The sequence below is a fragment of the Cetorhinus maximus genome, chromosome 3, assembly GCF_964194155.1.
Source record: "Cetorhinus maximus chromosome 3, sCetMax3.hap1.1, whole genome shotgun sequence".
NCBI lineage: Eukaryota > Metazoa > Chordata > Chondrichthyes > Lamniformes > Cetorhinidae > Cetorhinus > Cetorhinus maximus.
In genome coordinates this window covers 18697035-18714491 of record NC_135881.1, presented here as the reverse complement: position 1 = coordinate 18714491, position 17457 = coordinate 18697035, and the positions used below count along the sequence as shown (strand labels likewise).

Genomic DNA, 17457 nt, shown 5'->3' with positions numbered 1-17457 from the left:
GTTTTGAGTTTTGCAAGCACAGGCTGGTTGGGTATGATCTGTACCCTGCCCGTTGTGAACAGCGGCTGTTTGATATGATTCACCAGTCTTTGGGATGTACGGCCTACATACCTAGCATCACACTGGCACTGAAATTCCTATACCACATTACTCATTTGTGTGATAGGCAGAATATCCTTATGGCTTGACGGCAGCATCCTATTAGTGGCGAATGCCACTCGTGTTGCTACTGCATAGTAGCAGCATGAAACAGCTAACTTCACCTGTTGCTCAAATTTTTGAGATACCTTGCCCTTCCAGGGTACTGCGAGGTAGACTGAATACTTTTCAGGGCCGAAAGTGATGGCTTTAGACCCGTTCATGAGTTTGCATGATATACAGCACGAAATGATCTGATCAGGGTAGCCATTATCTTACAGGATGGCTTTATGTGCCCTACTTCAGCATCAAGCTTGCATGGTGGGCAAACGGCTTGGGCCCTATTTACAAGGCTGCCGATAAAACAAATCTTATAGCATGTGAAACTGTAAGAATCCCAATGTTTGCTAGATTTAAATTCACAGCTGCATGTAACAATTTCCTTACATGTCTTAATGGGCTCCATCCTGCGATCAAATTCATCTATGACATGGAGCAGTCAAATTAATTCCCCATCCTTGACATACTTGGTGAGAAATCTGCCGGAGGTTCTCTACCATGGTCTATCGCAAGCCTACCTTCACTGGTCAATATATGCGTTGGGATTCTTATAGTTGAAATAGGGCACATCAAAGGCATCCTGCAGGATAATGGCTACCCTGATCAGATCATTTTGCACTGTATATCATGCAAAGTCATGTTCCGGCCTAAGCCCGTCACTTTCGGCCCTGAAAAGTGCCCAGTATTCTTCAGATTACCCAGGAAGGGCAAGGTATCTCAAAGATTTGAGCAACAGGTGATGCTAGCTGTTTCACACTGCTATTATGCAGTAGCAACACGAGTGGAATTCGCCACTATGTTGCTGTTGCCGTCAAAGCCAAAAAGATGTTCTGCCTATCACAAAAAATGAGTATTGTGGTATATGAATTTCAGTGCCAGTGTGATGCTAGGTATGTAGGCTGTACATCCCAAAGACTGGTGGATCGTATCAAACAGCATGTCCCCCCACCACTGTTCGCAGCGGGCATGGTACAGACCACGCCCAACCAGCCTGTGCTTGCAAAACTCAAAACACAGTATCCAACATTAGAAGTGATTCCATGATTGGATAACATTTGCTAAATAATCCTCAATGTGCTAAAAATTACGCTGACAACCAATTTAAGATCATCAGTCAGGCTCACAATGTGGTGCATTTATGTGTACTGGATTCTACATATATTAATACACAGGACCCTGTTCTTTGCAGACAGAAAGAACATGTACATACATTGCACCTGTTGCAGCTAAACAAAATAAGTGACAGCCATTTGCTGACTCATTTCTCAGGGCAATGCCTTGGCCAATCAGGGTCAAGCTGCCTGTTTTAAGTTTCAGACAGGGCTTGACTGTTAACTGTCAGTCACCATCAGCAGTGCATTCTCCATGGCAATGCCACTTGCCAACCAATCAGCACTCTCTTCTCTTACAGTATAAATTGATGTTTTCCCTTTATATTGGTATCTTGCGAATATCCTGACGAGTGCAAGACGAAAAGCTTAGACATGTCTCAGCAATACACAATATAAAATAAAGGACACAATTCTAAGGAGGGTGTAGGAGCAGAGGGACATGCTGGGTATATGTGCATAAACTGTTGAAGGTGGTAGGATCAGACAGGAAAGTGGTTAATAAGACAAGACATATGGGATCCTCAGCTTTATAAATAAAGGCATAGAGTACAAAAGCAAGGACGTTATGGTGAACCTTTATAAAACTGGAGTATTGTGTCCAATTATGGGCACCACACATTAGGAAGGATGTGAAGACATTGGAGAAAGTGCAAAAAAGATTGATGAGAAACTTCAATTTTGAAGACAGATTGGCAAAGCTGGGACTATTCTCTTTAGAGAAGAGAAAGTTGAGAGGAGAATTGATACAGGTGTTCAAAATCAGGGTCTGGACAGAGTAGATAGAGAGAAACTGCTCTCATTGCTGAAAGAGTTGAACCAGAGGGCACCAAGGCGACTGGCAAAAGAAGAAACAGCGCCATGAGGAAAATCTTTTTGTGCAGTGAGTGATTAGAATCTTGAATGCACAGCCTGAGAGTTTGGTGGAGGCAGATTGAGTCTTGGCCTTCAAAAATTAACTTCATAATTCTGAAGAGAAAAAAAATTGCAGAAAGAAGGTAGGGAGTGGGACTAGGTGAGTTACCCTTGCAGAAAACTGACATGTACATGACATGCAGAATGATCTTCTTTTGTGCTGTAACCTTTCTGTTATTTTATAACCTCAGCAAGTTTGCTGCCACTCTATGAAACACAGAGCAAAGTTGAAAAATAGCATTTACATTTTCAAATATCTTGTAAATTCAGAGAATCTGCTCAAAACCTGGACAGTCCATTGCAATTGGATTTGTGCCAATCTCATACAAATCTGGCACCTTATCTCTGAGATCTATCTCCTGCTCTTCAACGCCATTCCTGCTAATCTCTGTATCACCTAGTTTCTCTTCCTGCTCCCCTCCCCCCAGTCTGCCTGTAAGTGACTCTTGTGAAGCACTGTTGCTTTCCCTTTCAAAACTTTTGTCATTACCCTCATTTCTTAAAACTCTTGACCCCTCTGTCTTTGGAAACTAATAACCCATCTCCAATCACTCTGTCTGTTCAAAGTCCTTGAATTTGTTGCTTCTCAAATCCGTGTCCATCTCTGTTGAATCTCTGTTTTGAATTGTTCAATCAGGTTCCTTCTCCTTCCACATCATGAACAGTCTTCAGTGTGACAGTAATCTCTGCAGACTTTGACACGATTGACCACACCTTCAATGCCTTTCCTCCATTGTTCAGCCCAGTAGGACTCCTCTTACTAGGTTCTTCTTTTATTTACTGATTTATAGCCAAAGCACCTTTAGCACTGGTTTTCTCACTTTTGCACTGTCCTAATAAGAGCCTTTCCTTCCCCTCAGCTGTGATTCCTCCTGGGACCTCTTCTACCTTATCTGCATGCTGCATTTTGGTGACACATGTGCTGATGACACTAGCTGTACCTCTTTACCACCTCTTATCACATCTGCAATCCTGCTTCTTGACTGGCATCCAGCTTTTGATGAGTTTCAGTTTCATTCAACTAAATGTTATAAAGACTAAAGCAGAGCCTTTGATCCATATCACAAACTACAAATCTTTAACACTGATTCAATTGTGGGGTGGAATTTTACAGCCCCTCCCACCAGCAGGAACTTCCAGTCCTGCTGAAGTTGCAACGGGGCTGTAAAATTCTGCTGCTCATGTCTAACCACTGCCTAAGATTCAACCGAAATGCTTGCAACCTCAGTTACCTGTTTGACCTGAACTGAGTTTGAACCCCATATATTTCCCATTAAAAACAATACCTACCTGTTTCTACATATTGGCTATACCCAAACTGCAGATTATTTATAGCTGAAACCTGAACCATGTCTTTATCATCAATAGACTTGACCACTCTAATGTTCCCTCGCTAGTTATCCTTCACCCTGTGTAAACTTCAGCTCACCTAAAGCTTTACTGCTTCTAGCTTATTTGGTTCCAATTTCTGCTTGCCCATCATCCCTCTCCTCACTGATCAATATTGGCTCACGGTACTCCAATGCCTCAAGTTTAAAATTGTCATCCTCATATTCCTTCATGGTTTCAATTGTCCCTATCTCTGTAGCCTCCTGCAATACTACAAACCCCTCAACCATATTGTTATAGCCTAATATCCACATCAACATTGTATCTTAAAAGCTGATCCAAGAAAGACTGTGGGCTGCAATGACTTTTTATTATTCTTTCTGTCTCTGGCAAGGCCAACAATTATTGCCCATTTTTGGTTCCTAACTCTTAATATTGCAGGACAATTTCTGAAATTGACTGCTCCATGATTAGAGTCAGAAGCCAATACAGTTGATCAGAGTACTTCCAGATGTTTGTGAAATGTGTAACATGTATAACTTTACCATCACAAAATGGTGGTATGGAATTTTCAATACGATTCCAACTAAAGCCCAGTGTTTTCTTTCAGTGTAACACAATAACGGAGAAAGAAAGAAAAGTTAAAATAAAACATCCTGTGCTTTGGTTCCCTAATTCTGTGATGAAAAATGAGAATTGTCTCCGGGATTAATATGTGGGAGGAAATGTTCTCTCATAAAGGAAGATTTCCAGTGTTTACCCCTGTACTCCAAATGTTACCCTTATCCAGTCCAAAATATATATATATAGAGAGAGAAAAGTGTTTTAGGAGAAATATATTAAAAAAGATGCACTTTTGACCTGGAAAGGTTCAGATGTTCTAAATTCAAAAAATGAAGCATGATTATGTTTTGTGACCACAAGCTACCTGTTTTATTTTAAGACAGCTGAGTTTATTTTAAAATGTTAATGCACTAAACAATCTCTGAAGAATCATATTTGTAACACCAGTATTGAATAAGTACAAGAATATAATTAGTGCTTAAATTGAAAATAATTATAGTAATATTTGTCTGTCACATTTTGAGCTTAATAAATTTCAATTTTAGTTAGCCCTCATGGAAGCATAATGGTAAATTGTCTGCTTTTACACTGCTGATGTAATACACACTAGAACCACATACTGCAATATTAGGCACAGAAAGTAATGAATCCATTGCATGGCCTACCCTATTTTTCATCCATTCATTTAAATGGATGGAAAATTGGGTGACTTACGTAATAGGTGTGCTATTCTGCTCGCCTAATATTCTGATATGCACACCTGGCCTGCAAAGCTGTATGCCAGAAGCTCACAGATGGAACTTCATTCATCTAATTGCTTTAAAGCAGTAAGTCTTCAGATCTTCAAGATCTTTGTCTAAAAGGAATGGAACTGGATGAATCACCTGGCATTGACCTAGGCACTGGAAACGACAACAGCAAACCCAGCCCTGTCAACCCTGTAAAGCCCTCCTTACTAATGTCCGGGGGCTTGTGCTAAAATTAGGAGCGCTGTCCCGCATACTAATCAAGCAACAGCCTGACATAGTCATACTCAATTGGGAGTGCTGTCCGGCAGACTAATCAAGCAACAGTCTGACATAGTCATACTCACAGAATCATACCTTACAGGCAATGTTGCAGACACCACCATCACCATTTCTGGGTATGTCCTGTCCCACTGGTAGGACAGACCCAGTGGTATACAGTCGGGAGGTGGCAGCACAGTGGTATACAGTCGGGAGGGAGCTGCCCTGGGAGTCCTCAGCATCGACTCCAGGCCACATGGAGTCTCATGGCACAAGGGCAAGGAAACCTCCTGCTGATTAGCATATATAGTCCCTCCTTTGCTGATGAATCAGTATTCCACCATGTTGAAACCGCTTGGAGGAAGTACTGAGGGTAGCAAGAGCGCAGAATGTACTCTGGGTGGGGAACTTCAATGTCCATCAATAAGAGTGGCTCAGTAGCACCACTACAGACTAGCTGACCAAGTCCTAAAAGACATAGCTGCTAGATTAGGTCTGCAGCAGGTGGTGAGGAACTAACAAGAGAGAAAAACATACTTGACCTCATCCTCACCAATTTCCCTGCTGCAGATGCATTTATCCATGACAGTATCGTTAGGAGTGACTACTGCACAGGCGTTGTGTAGACGAAGTCCCATCTTCACTTTGAGGATACCCTCCGTCGAGTTGTGTGGCACTACCACTGTGCTAAATGGGATAGACCTCAAACAGATCTAGCAACTCAACACTGCGCAACCATGTGGCACTGTGGGCCATCAGCAGCAGAATTGTACTCAACTCAATCTGTAACCTCATGGTCCGGCATATCCCCCACTCTACCATTACCACCATGCCAGGGGATCAACCCTGATGCAATGAAGAGTGCAGGAGGGCATGCTAGGAGCAGCACCAGGCATACCTAAAACTGAGGTGTCAGCCTAGCCTGGTGAAGCTATAACACATGACCACTTGTGTGCCAAACAGCATGAGTAGCAAGTGATAGACAGAGCTAAGCAATTCTGCAACCAACGGATCAGATCCAAGCTCTACAGTCCTGCCACATCCAGTCATGAATGGTGGTGGACAATTAAACAACTCACTGGAGGAGGAAGCTCCACAAATATCCTCAATGATGAGGGAGCCCAGAACATCATTGCAAAAGAAAAGGCTGAAGTGTTTGCAACAATCTTCAACCAGAAGTGCTGAGTGGATGATCCATCCCGGCCTCCTCTGGAGGTCCCCAGCATCACTGATGCCAATCTTCAGCCAATTCAATTCACTCCACGTGATATCAAGAAATGGCTGAAGGCACTTGATACTGCCAAGGCAACGGGCCCTGACAATATTCCGGCAATAGGACTGAAGACTTGTGCTCCAGAACATTGCCGCGTCCCCAGCCAAGCTGTTCCAGTCCAGATACAACACTGGCATCTACCCGGCAATGTGGAAAATTGCCCAAGTATGCCCTGTACACAAAAAGCAGGATAAATCCAGCCCGGCCAATTACCATCCCATCAGTCTACTCTTGGTAAGCAGTAAAGTGATGGAAGGGGTCACTCAGTTTGGATTCTGCCAGGTCCAATCAGCTCCTGATCTCATTCCTGCCTAGGTTTAAACATAGACAAAAGAGCAGAACCCCAGAGGTGAGATGGGAGCGATTTCCCTTGACATTTACATTCAAACATGTGAACAAGGAGCAGGAATAGACTATTTGGCCCCTCGAGCCTGCTCCGCCATTTAATAAGTTCATGGCTGATCTGATAGTAACCTCAAATCTGCATCCCACCTACCCCCTATAACCTATCACTCCCTTGCTTACCAAGAATATATCTACCTCTCCCTTAAAAATATTCAAAGACACTGCTTCCGCTGCCCATGTTGCATGCTGTTCTAGAATATTGGTGTTCATTCTCAGCCATGGAAAAGTACACCTTCTCTTGAAAGGGCTATAGACTGTTCTTAAGTAGTGGCAATTACACTGGATTTTGCACCCTCACAATTGGTGAGCCAGCTATAGGGAAGGTGAATAGTGCTGGCAGATCGCCAGTTGCCTTTAAGTTCGATCTGGTCAAGAAAATAGCTTCCTTTAACTGCTTTGGACACGCAACCCATTGCTTGCCGACTTTACACTACATGGGAAATCAATTCTATAAAAAAGTACAGATTTAATTTACGAAAGGATTATTCTTGGTGATTCCAAATGAAATCTTTCCTTATTCAGGTTACCAGCCCTTTCATTATTGCTAAACTCAACTAACCCAAATTGATCACCTCAAACCTGCAAGCTGCCCAATTATCATCAACAGCTCACCACAAACATGCTGATGACTCCCAAACTCCAATTATGGATGAGTCTTGGGCCTTTGATTTCTCATGCACATTGAGCACAGAAGATGGGCCAAAACAACTTTCTATCCTCGTGCATCCCTCATGTCGCTGGGTCATAATCCTGGAACTCCCTCCCTAACAGCACTGTGGGTGTAACTACACCACATGGACTGCAGCGGTTGAAGAAGACAGCTGACCGCCACTTTCTCGAGGGCAGTTAGGTATAGGCAATAAATGCTGGCCTAGACAGCAATGCCCACATCCCATGAACGAGTAGAAAAAAATTCCAGCATGCATGGGGTGGTATTTAGGTTATGGTACATGAAGGTATCTTGGAAGCAGATATGCAGGGAATGTAGCATTTGGAGATATTTAAAGCAGTGATGCAATATTTAATTGGATTTCAACCAGCTGTTGCATAAGAATTCAAGATATGTGTGTTATAATGTACCTTTTCCCCCTTTATGGACTTCCTGAATGAATGATATGCTGTTATGGTCGTTCCAGTATCTTGAAGCTGGGAATTGTGGCTGACTTCAGATACAGTAGTCATGTTTCCTTGAAGGAAAAGACATGAATATAGCAGGCAGCAGCTGTTGAAATTTAAAGAATGACAGCTATCAGCAATGGCATTTAAGTAGACTCCAGCCTGTGATGAATCTGTTCCAGTCACTAAAGAAAATTTTAGCTTCAGCACCTGTGCTGATTTGTTAGGCCCAAGGAATACTTTTGTTCAAGACAGTAAAGAGTTAGATGTAATACTTTAGCAAATCACAGGATTACAGAATTGTTATAGTACAGAAGGATGCCATTTGACCTGTTGTGTCTGTGCTTGTTCTTAGAGTGAGCAATGCACCCTAGTGCTATTCCCTCACCTTCCCCCCGCAACTGCCTATTCATCCTTGATAGGTAATAATCCAATTCCCTCTTGAGTGTCTCGATTGAACCTGCCTCTACCACTTTATCAGACAGCACATTCCAGATCTTAACCACCTGCTGTGTGAAAAAGTTCCTCCTCATGTCTCCATTGCTTCTTTTGCCAATTATCATGAAAATGTTTTATATCACGGTATTTGAAACCTTTGCCATTTTGAACAAGAACAGTCATCTTAAACAACTTACTATTTTGGAAGAGTATAGTGATCTGACACAGAAATGGTAAAAAGTATGAAATACATCAATAATGCAGGAGACGAGGTGTAGCTTGGGATGGAGGGGAGGAATTCTTTTAAAAAGGACAAAAATAAGACGACCACTGAAGTTTAAGCTAACATTGCTCTCTTAATAACTTAGGCAGAGAGTTTTTAAGGGAGTGGGTTGCATGACTGGAGGAGATTATAGAGATAAAGAGGCTTGGGACCATGAAGAAATTTAAATACAATGATGAGAAATTTAAAGATGAGGCCCCGGGGTCCTGGAGCCAATGTAGGTGAGCAGGCATAGGAATGATGGGGCTTCATAGGATAGAAGAAAATGTGAAGTTGTTCACTTTGGCAGGAAGAACGAAAAAACAGAGTATTACGTAAATGGAGAACGGCTGCATAATTCTGAGGTGCAGAGGGATCTATGTATTCTAGTACATGAGTCACAAAAAGTTAGTATGCAGGTACAGTAAGTAATTAAAAAGGTTATTAGAATGTTATCATTTATTACAAGAGGGATTGAACATAAAAGTAAGAATATTATCCTTTAGTTATACAGGGCATTGGTGAGACCGCACCGCGAATACTGTGTGCAGTTTTGGTCTCCTTATTTAAGCAAGGATGTAAATGCATTGTAGGCGGTTCAAAGGAGCTTTACTAGGTTGATAGCTGGAATGAGTGGGTTGTCTTATGAGGAAAGGTTGGACAGACTGGGCTTGTTTCTGCTGGAGTTTAGAAGAGTGAGGAGCGATTTGATTGAAGTATACAAGACCCTGAATGGCCTTGACAAGGTGGACGTCGAAAGGATGTTTCCTCTTGTGGGTGAGTCCAGAACTAGGGGACACTGTTTTAAAATTAGGGGTTGCCATTTTAAGACAGAGATGAGGAGAATTTTTTTCTCTCAGAGGACGACTTTGGAACTCTCTGCCTCAGAAGGTGGCGGAGGCGGGGTCATTGAATATTTTTAAGGCAGAGGTAGATAGCTTCTTGTTAGGCAAGGGAATCAAAGGTTACTGGGGTTAGATGGGATTGTGCAAATCGAAACACAAGAAGTACAGCCATGGTCTTATTGAATGGCGGAGCAGGCTCGAGGGGCCGAATGGTCTACTCCTGTTCCCATTCCTTATGTTCTATGTAAGAGTTTTTCCAGCATTGGCTTCTCTTCTCTAGAGCCCTAGGCACTCCTGATCAGTCTCCCATGTTCTACCCTTCATAAATTTGAAGTAATCCAACACTCTGCTGCCCGTGTTCTATCTTGTATTAAATCCCATTCACCCATCAACCCTGTGCTTGCTGATCTACATTGACTGCCCGTTCAGCAGCATCTCAGTTTTAAAATTCTCATCCCTGTTTTCAAAACCTCCAAAGCCTTGCCCATCCCTATCTCTAATCTCCTCCAGCCCCACAACTCTCTGGATAGCTGCGCACCTTTTATTCTGGCCACTTGAGTATTCTCGATTTTAATCACTCTATCATTGGTGGCTGTGGCTTGAGTTACCTGAACCTACTGCTCAGGAAAGATGTAAGGAAGGATGTAAATGCGTTGGAGGCAGTTCAGAGGAGATTTGCTAGATTGATTCCTGGAATGAGTGGATTGTCTTATGAGGAAATGTTAGACAGACTGGGCTTGTTTCCACTGAAGTTTAGAAGAGTGAGGGGTGACATAAGAATATAAGACCCTGAACGGTATTGACAAGGTGATGTGGGAAGGATGTTTCCTCTTGTGGGTGATTCCAGAACTATTTTCAAATTAGGGGTTGATCCTTTCAGGATAGAGATGAGGAGAAATTTTTCTCTGAGGGTTGTGTGACTTTGGAGCTCTCTGCCTCTGAAGGCGGTGGAGGTGGGGTCATTGAATATTTTTAAGGCAGAGGTAGATTCATTGTTAGGTAATGGAATCAGAGGTTATTGGGGTTAGATGGGAATGTGGAACTCAAAACACAAACAGATCAGCCATGATCTTACTGAATGACAGAGCAGGCTCAAAGGGCCGAATGGTCTACTTCTGCTCCTATTCCGTATGTTCGTACATTCCTTTAAGGTACTCCTTAAAACCTACCTCTTTGACCATGCTTTCAGTCATCGGATATAGTAGTTCCTTATGTGACTCAGTGTTGTACTGTGCTTCATAATGCTCCTTTGAAGCGCCTTGGGAAGTTTTACTACCATAAAGGTGCTAAATATACGTAAGCTGTTGTTGTTTTTACATCAGATCCTTGGTGAAATCATCCATGTATGTGGAATCAGGCCTATGTGTGTGCCGATGACGCTCAGCTCCATGTGACCATATTTTAATTTGTTAACAGGATGTGGGCAGCATTTACTGCCCATCCCTAATTGCCCTTGAGAAGGTGGAGGTGAGCTGTCTTCTTGAACCATTGCAATCCGTGAGGTGTAGGTACACTGACAGTGCCCTCTGATGTCAAATCGCTTGTTCGATATTATAGTTGAGAATGAGCTGCAGTTAAACATTGGAAGGGCTGAGTCTTTGCCATCACAAATTCACTTCACTTGTCAGCAATTTCAATCCCCTGTGACCTCTGCAGAACAAAGTCACACTCTCCTTTCTCCCTTTCCATTTCTCATATATATTGACTCTCAACCCTCATCTCACCCATGTACTTAAATCCTTTCATGACCATTCCTATTTCTGTAATCTCCTCCAACAATATATCTCCCACCTGAACTCTCCATTCCTTGGACCCTAACATCTTGTGCATTCCCTTCGCTTTTCTCTTGCTTAAGAATGTTCTGAAAACATTTCATAGAATCATAGAATGGTTACCGTACAGAAGGAGGCAATTCAGCCCTTGATTGTGCTGGCCCTCTGAAGAAGCCATTCCCCTGCTTTTTCCCTGTAGCCCTGTAAATTTTTCCTTTTCAGGAAATGATCCAATTTCCTTTTGAATTCCCTAATTTATCCTGTCTCCATGTGTACACTCTCAGGCGGTGCATTTCATTTCCTTATGACTCTCTGCTTGAAAAAGCTTTTCCTCATGTCGCCATTGTTTCTTTTGCCTATTACCTTAAATCTGTGTCCTTTGGTTCTTGATTCTTCTACCAATAGAAACAGCTTCTTCCTATCTACTCTGTCCAGACCTTTTATGACTAAGAATACATTATGAAATCCTCTCAACCATCTCTTTAAGGAGAACAGTCCCAACTTCTCCAATCTTTCTATGTAACTGAAGTTCCTCATCCCTGGAAACATTATTGTGAATCTTTTCTGCAGCTCCTCTAATGCCTTTACATCCTTCCTAAAGTATGGTGCCCAGAACTGGATGCAATACTCTGGTTGAGGCTGAATCAGTGTTTTATACAGGTTTAACATAACTTCCATGCTTTTGTAATCCTAAAGCCCAGGATGCTGTGTGATTTATTAGCCGCTCTCTCAACCTGTAATGCCACCTTCAATGGTATATGCAGATATACACCCAGGCTTCTCTGGTCCTGCATGCCCTTTAGAATTGTATCCTCCTCATGGTTCACAATACATCCAAGTTTTGTATCATCAGCAAATTCTGAAATTGTGACCTGTACACCAAGGTCTAGGTCATTAATATATATATCAGGAAGATCAGGATTCCTAACACCGATTTCTGGTGACCTCCACTATAAACCTTCCTCTAGTCTGAAAAACAACCATTCAAACTCAGCCAATTTTGTATCCATGTTGATACTGTCCTTTTTATTCCATGAGTCCTAACTTTGCTTATAAGTATTATGTGAACAAGCTTTTGGCAATTCCTTGTAAAGTCTCCTTATTATGTCTCTATGAAGTTTTGGAATTTAAAAAAAAAGTGCTATATAATTGTAAATTGTTGTTCAATTTCATTGTTTTATTCGCAATGTCTAATAAGTATGATGCAGTTGCTGTTAGTAGAATTTTGTTCCATCCAGTCTGATAAAGGATACTTACTCAGTCATCATAATGTGCCTTTTATCTTTAAGATATTGATTGAGCTGTTACATATTTCCAACATTTTCTCCTTTTTTTCTTGTTTAATCCGAGTTTTTAAAAACTAGAATTGCACTTCAGGTGTAACTAAAAAGTAGAGCATAATGATTAATAACAACAATGCTAAAGTATTCAAATGTATGGTTATGTCCAATTTCAGAACCAAGCATATCCTTTAAGACCAAACTGAAAGATGTTGACGTTGTGGAGAAGGAAACTGCAACCCTCCAATGTGAAGTTCCTATTCCTGCCATACAGGCCAGTTGGTTCTTAGAGGAAACTGAGATAGCTGAGAGCACCAAATATAAAATAGAAGAGGAAGGCACCCTTAGAAAACTTACTATCAAAAATGTTACTACTGATGACGATGCTGTCTACATCTGTGAAATGAAAGAAGGCAGCAGAACGGTTGGAGAGTTGACAGTAAAAGGTAAGATTCATGTGGCACCTTAATTTCATTGTTGTGTTTGAATGCTAAACACCTTAAATCTCTTGGTTTAACTTACTAGCCATTTTCAGCTTTTTGAAGTAATGGGTCCATTATTTATATAATGATGGCCAAAGAATTACATTCATAAATTTGTTAGAGGATGGGTATTCTTACTCATAAATTACTCCTCAGAATAATAGGGTTCACAGCATTACAGTTGGACATTCAAAGGTTTATTAAGCACATCACAATTATTGACAATATTTAAACATGCACCTAAGGATGGCATTTATCTTCCAAACCCATGACCCCTACCACCTAGAAGGACAAGGGCAGCAGATGCATGGGAACACCACCATCTGCAAATTCTCCTCCAAGTCACACACCTGACTTGGAACTCTATCGCTATTCCTTCACTGTCGCTGAGTCAAAATCTAGGAACTACCTTCCTATCAGCACTATGGGAGTTCCTACAACACTTGAACTGCAGCTATTCAAGAAGCCAGCTCACCACGACCTTCTCGAGCACAATTTTTTTAAAATTCATTGATGGGATGTGGGCGTTGCTGGCTAGGCAATAAATGCTGGCCTAGCCAGTGACACTCACATCCCATGAGCGAATATAGAAAAGAAGAGTGAAAGTTTAAGAGTTTGCAGAAGAATCTAATCAATATCAATAACTTTAGTTTTACAACTAAATTTTCATCCTGATTGATCTGTCAATCAAATCATTAGGCTAAAGACAGTTCGAGAAATTCATGAATTGTCTAAGTTCTTCAAACAAATTGTGAGGATCTTACTTTGTTATCATCCTAGGCTGTATCCCTTTGACAGCCTTTGTAAGGTTGGTTTTGTATGCAGCCATTTATACAAGAAGCCAGTTCTCCTACAATTAGGTCTGAACCAGATCTGAAGAGGAGTCATACGGATTCGAAACATTATCTCTGTCTCTCTCTCTCCACAGATGCTGTCAGACCTGCTGAGTTTTTCCAGCATTTTTTGTTTTCGTTTCAGATTTCCAGCATCCGCAGTATTTTGCCGTCACTCCCACAATTAGGTGTTGTGCTTCATGCATTAATTGGAACTATTGCTTCTTAACAATTGTTAAAACATTTAGGGGATTACTTTGGTGAAAACATGAGGTGCTGAATTGACTACCGTACTGATAAGACATGCCTTTTACAAACTCTGGTTTTAGCAAGCAATTTTGAATCTAATTGTCGATTATCCTAAATTGAACTTGCAGGTTTATTGACACCTGTGTGTTTAGCACTCAAATGCCGATTAGAGGCAATTTTTTGGGGCATTGTAGGCAGGTATCTCATATAAACTTCTAACTGAAGGTCTGGTGCTTTGGCTGACACACAGCGACAGGTTAAGATGTCTCTCCCTTGGACTGTGGGAGGAATGGGAGGAGGATATAGGGTAAGGCAGAACAACACCAGATGTTGCAGGAGAAAGAAATAGAATGGTGAGATGGGCACCTCTTCCTCCCCTGCTCTGTGGGTATAGGCCACATCCTCCTCTGGATCTACTCCACCAGGAGCCCCATTGCCACATCCAAAAGCGTATGTTCATGCCAAAGTTACATTGCAGCACGAGCAGTTCCAAGAAAGTTACCACCTATACAATGTTAATTTTGTAGCAAGATGAATATAATAATATGAGTAAATATTAAAAACAGTGCATTTTTTAGAATAAATAAAATAAAAGGGCAAGTTTTATTCACTGTTTTGCAGAAAATAGGAACTGAAGGCATAGACTAATTAAAAGCAAAAAACTATGGATGCTGGAAATCCAGAACAAAAGCAAAAATACCTGGAAAAACTCAGCAGGTCTGGCAGCATCTGCGGAGAGGAGCACAGTTAACGTTTCGAGTCCATATGACTTTTCAACAGAACTAAGTAAAAATAGAAAAGAGGTGAAATATGACCTCTTTCCTATTTTTACTTAGTTCTGTTGAAGAGTCATACGGACTCGAAACGTTAACTGTGTTCCTCTCCGCAGATGATGCCAGACCTGCTGAGTTTTTCCAGATATTTTTGTTTTGACATAGACTAATTACTTCATTTTCAAGGAATCTGAGGGACCTTGTAGGCTGCAACTGCTTTGGTCAGGTGCACAAAGTCATCGCAGCTTATAGTTACAGGTAAACATTTTTTCTTACAGGTAACATTGTTAAGAAACTTCCAAGGAAAACTGCAGTACCAGAAAATGACACTGCCATTTTCTGTGTGGAACTGGACAGTGGCTGTAAGAATATCAGGTGGACAAAGAATGGAAAAGAGCTAGAACCAAATGATAGAACAACCATCACTGTTTCTGGCAAGCGGCACACCCTTACTATTCGTGAATGCAAATGGGAAGACATTGGAGAAATAGCTCTTTTGGCAGATGACTCTAGAACATCAACTCAATTCACATTAACATGTGAGTTTTAAGACTTATTTTTATTTTCTTTTTCAATCAAAAATGTTTTGCCTTTACAGTTGCTTCTGGCAGAATTGGGGCGTTACAGGTCTTCAACTTCTCAGCAATAGTAAAAAGGTGTCAAATTCAGGTGTTAGTCATACCAGGCTCCAGAAAGAAATGTTCATTATTATGCAATCTAAAAGCAATTGGCCTTCCATATCAGGTAATTATATATTAGTTTAGCCATCCCAAGACTTCAACATCATTCTTTCCTTTTTTGTGTCTTTGATTGTTTATAATGGCAAACTGATCATTCTTTGGCTAATTGTTGGCATGTAACCTATCCCAAAGTCTGTAACTTTCCAGTTAGAGGTGAAAAGCAGGATAATTCAGGATAATGCTTTTTTACCTTATGGCGAGTGCTAACCTGGAACTCATGCCAAATCATGGATGTAACTCTATGGACTACCACAAATGGGTAGAATGTTGTTTTTTCAACACAATTTACTTAAACAATTATTTGTCTATTCTGTGTGAATTTTGGCAAGGTATCATGACTGTTTTGAAACAATAACTGACAATATAAAACAACTTGTACGATACATTATGGTGCCATACCAATCTAATAACAATTATCAATTTCAGACAGCTTTGCTTAGTTCCACATGAGTAGCTGGAATATGCAGACTAGTAAGGTTTCAGTTTTGATTTTTAACATTACAATTGGCAATCCTAATGTTTACATAGGATGTACAGCACTGAAACTGCCATTTGGTCCAACCAGTCCATCCTGATGTTTATGCTCCACTTAAGTCTCCTCTCATCTAAATCTACCATCATCACCATCTATTCCCTTCTCCCTCAAATGCTTGCCTAGTTTCTCCTTGTATGCATCCAAACTAATTGCTTCAACCACTCCTTGTGATGGAGAGTTCCACATTCCTACCATTGTTTAGGTGAACGGGGTTAAAGGAGTTGGTACTATGCCTTCCTGCCTCCACTATGGCCACTTAAGGCTGTTCCTATTGCAGCTGGGGAGGGTCGCCCAACAAAACCTAGCAGCCCCCCTGTGGGCTTGCTGGAAGTGCTCCACTGCCCTCATGATTGACAACTTCAACCCTGAATCCCAAAAAGCTAGGATACAAGTTCAACAGGTAATAGGGAAGGCAAATGGAATGTTGGCCTTTATTTCAAAGGGAATGGGGTATAAAAATAGGGAAGTCCTGCTAAAACTATACAAGGCACTAGTTAGACCACACCTAGAATACTGTGAACATTTTTGGTCCTTTTGTCTAAGGAAAGATGTACTGGCATTGGAGGCAGTCAGAGAAGGCTCACTAGGTTGATCCCGGGTATGGAGGGATTTTCTTATGAGGAGAGGTTGAGTAGGTTGGGCCCATACTCATTGGAATTTAGAAGAATGAGAGGCGACCTTACTGAAACATATAAGATTCTTAGGGGACTTGACAGGATAGATGCTGAGAGGTTTTTTCCCCTTGTTGGAGAGTCTAGGACCAGAGGGCATAATCTCAGAGTAAGGGGTCGCACATTCAAGACAAAGATGAGGAGGAATTTCTTCTCTCAGAGGGTAGTTAACCTGTGGAATTCTTTACCACAGAGGGCTGTAGAGTCTGGGTCATTAAGTATGTTCAAGGCTGAGATGGACAGATTTTTAATCAGTAAGGGAATCAAGGGTTAAGGAGCAAAGACAAGAAAGTTGAGTTGAGGATTAGCAGATCAGCCATGATCTCACTGAATGGCAGAGCAGACTCGATGGGCCAAATGGCCTACTTCCGCTCCTACGTCTTTGGTCTACTCTTGTTCCTATTCCTTATATTCCAGCAAAGGTAGACCATTTCGGCCCCTCGAGCCTGCTCTGCATTCAATAAGATCATGGCTGATCATCATGTGTTTCGATTTCCACATTCCCATCTAACCCCGATAATATTTGATTCCCTTGCCTAGCAAGAACCGATTTACCTCTGCCTTAAAAATATTCAGTGACCCCGCCTCCACCACCTTCTGAGGCAGAGAGTTCCAAAGTCGCGCAACCGTCTGAGAGAAAAACATTCTCCTCATCTCTGTC

At 41.5% G+C, this 17457-nt stretch overlaps 1 protein-coding gene across 1 annotated transcript in view; it reads left to right on the top strand.

Annotated features, from left to right (window-relative positions):
- The window catches only part of obscnb (obscurin, cytoskeletal calmodulin and titin-interacting RhoGEF b), a 691209-nt gene that overhangs the window by 5173 nt on the left and 668579 nt on the right, over positions 1–17457 (top strand). The window contains exons 2-3 of the mRNA XM_078536828.1: positions 12690–12959; positions 15129–15389. Coding sequence (XP_078392954.1) covers positions 12690–12959; positions 15129–15389 — 531 coding nt within the window. The remainder of the gene's footprint in view (positions 1–12689; positions 12960–15128; positions 15390–17457) is intronic.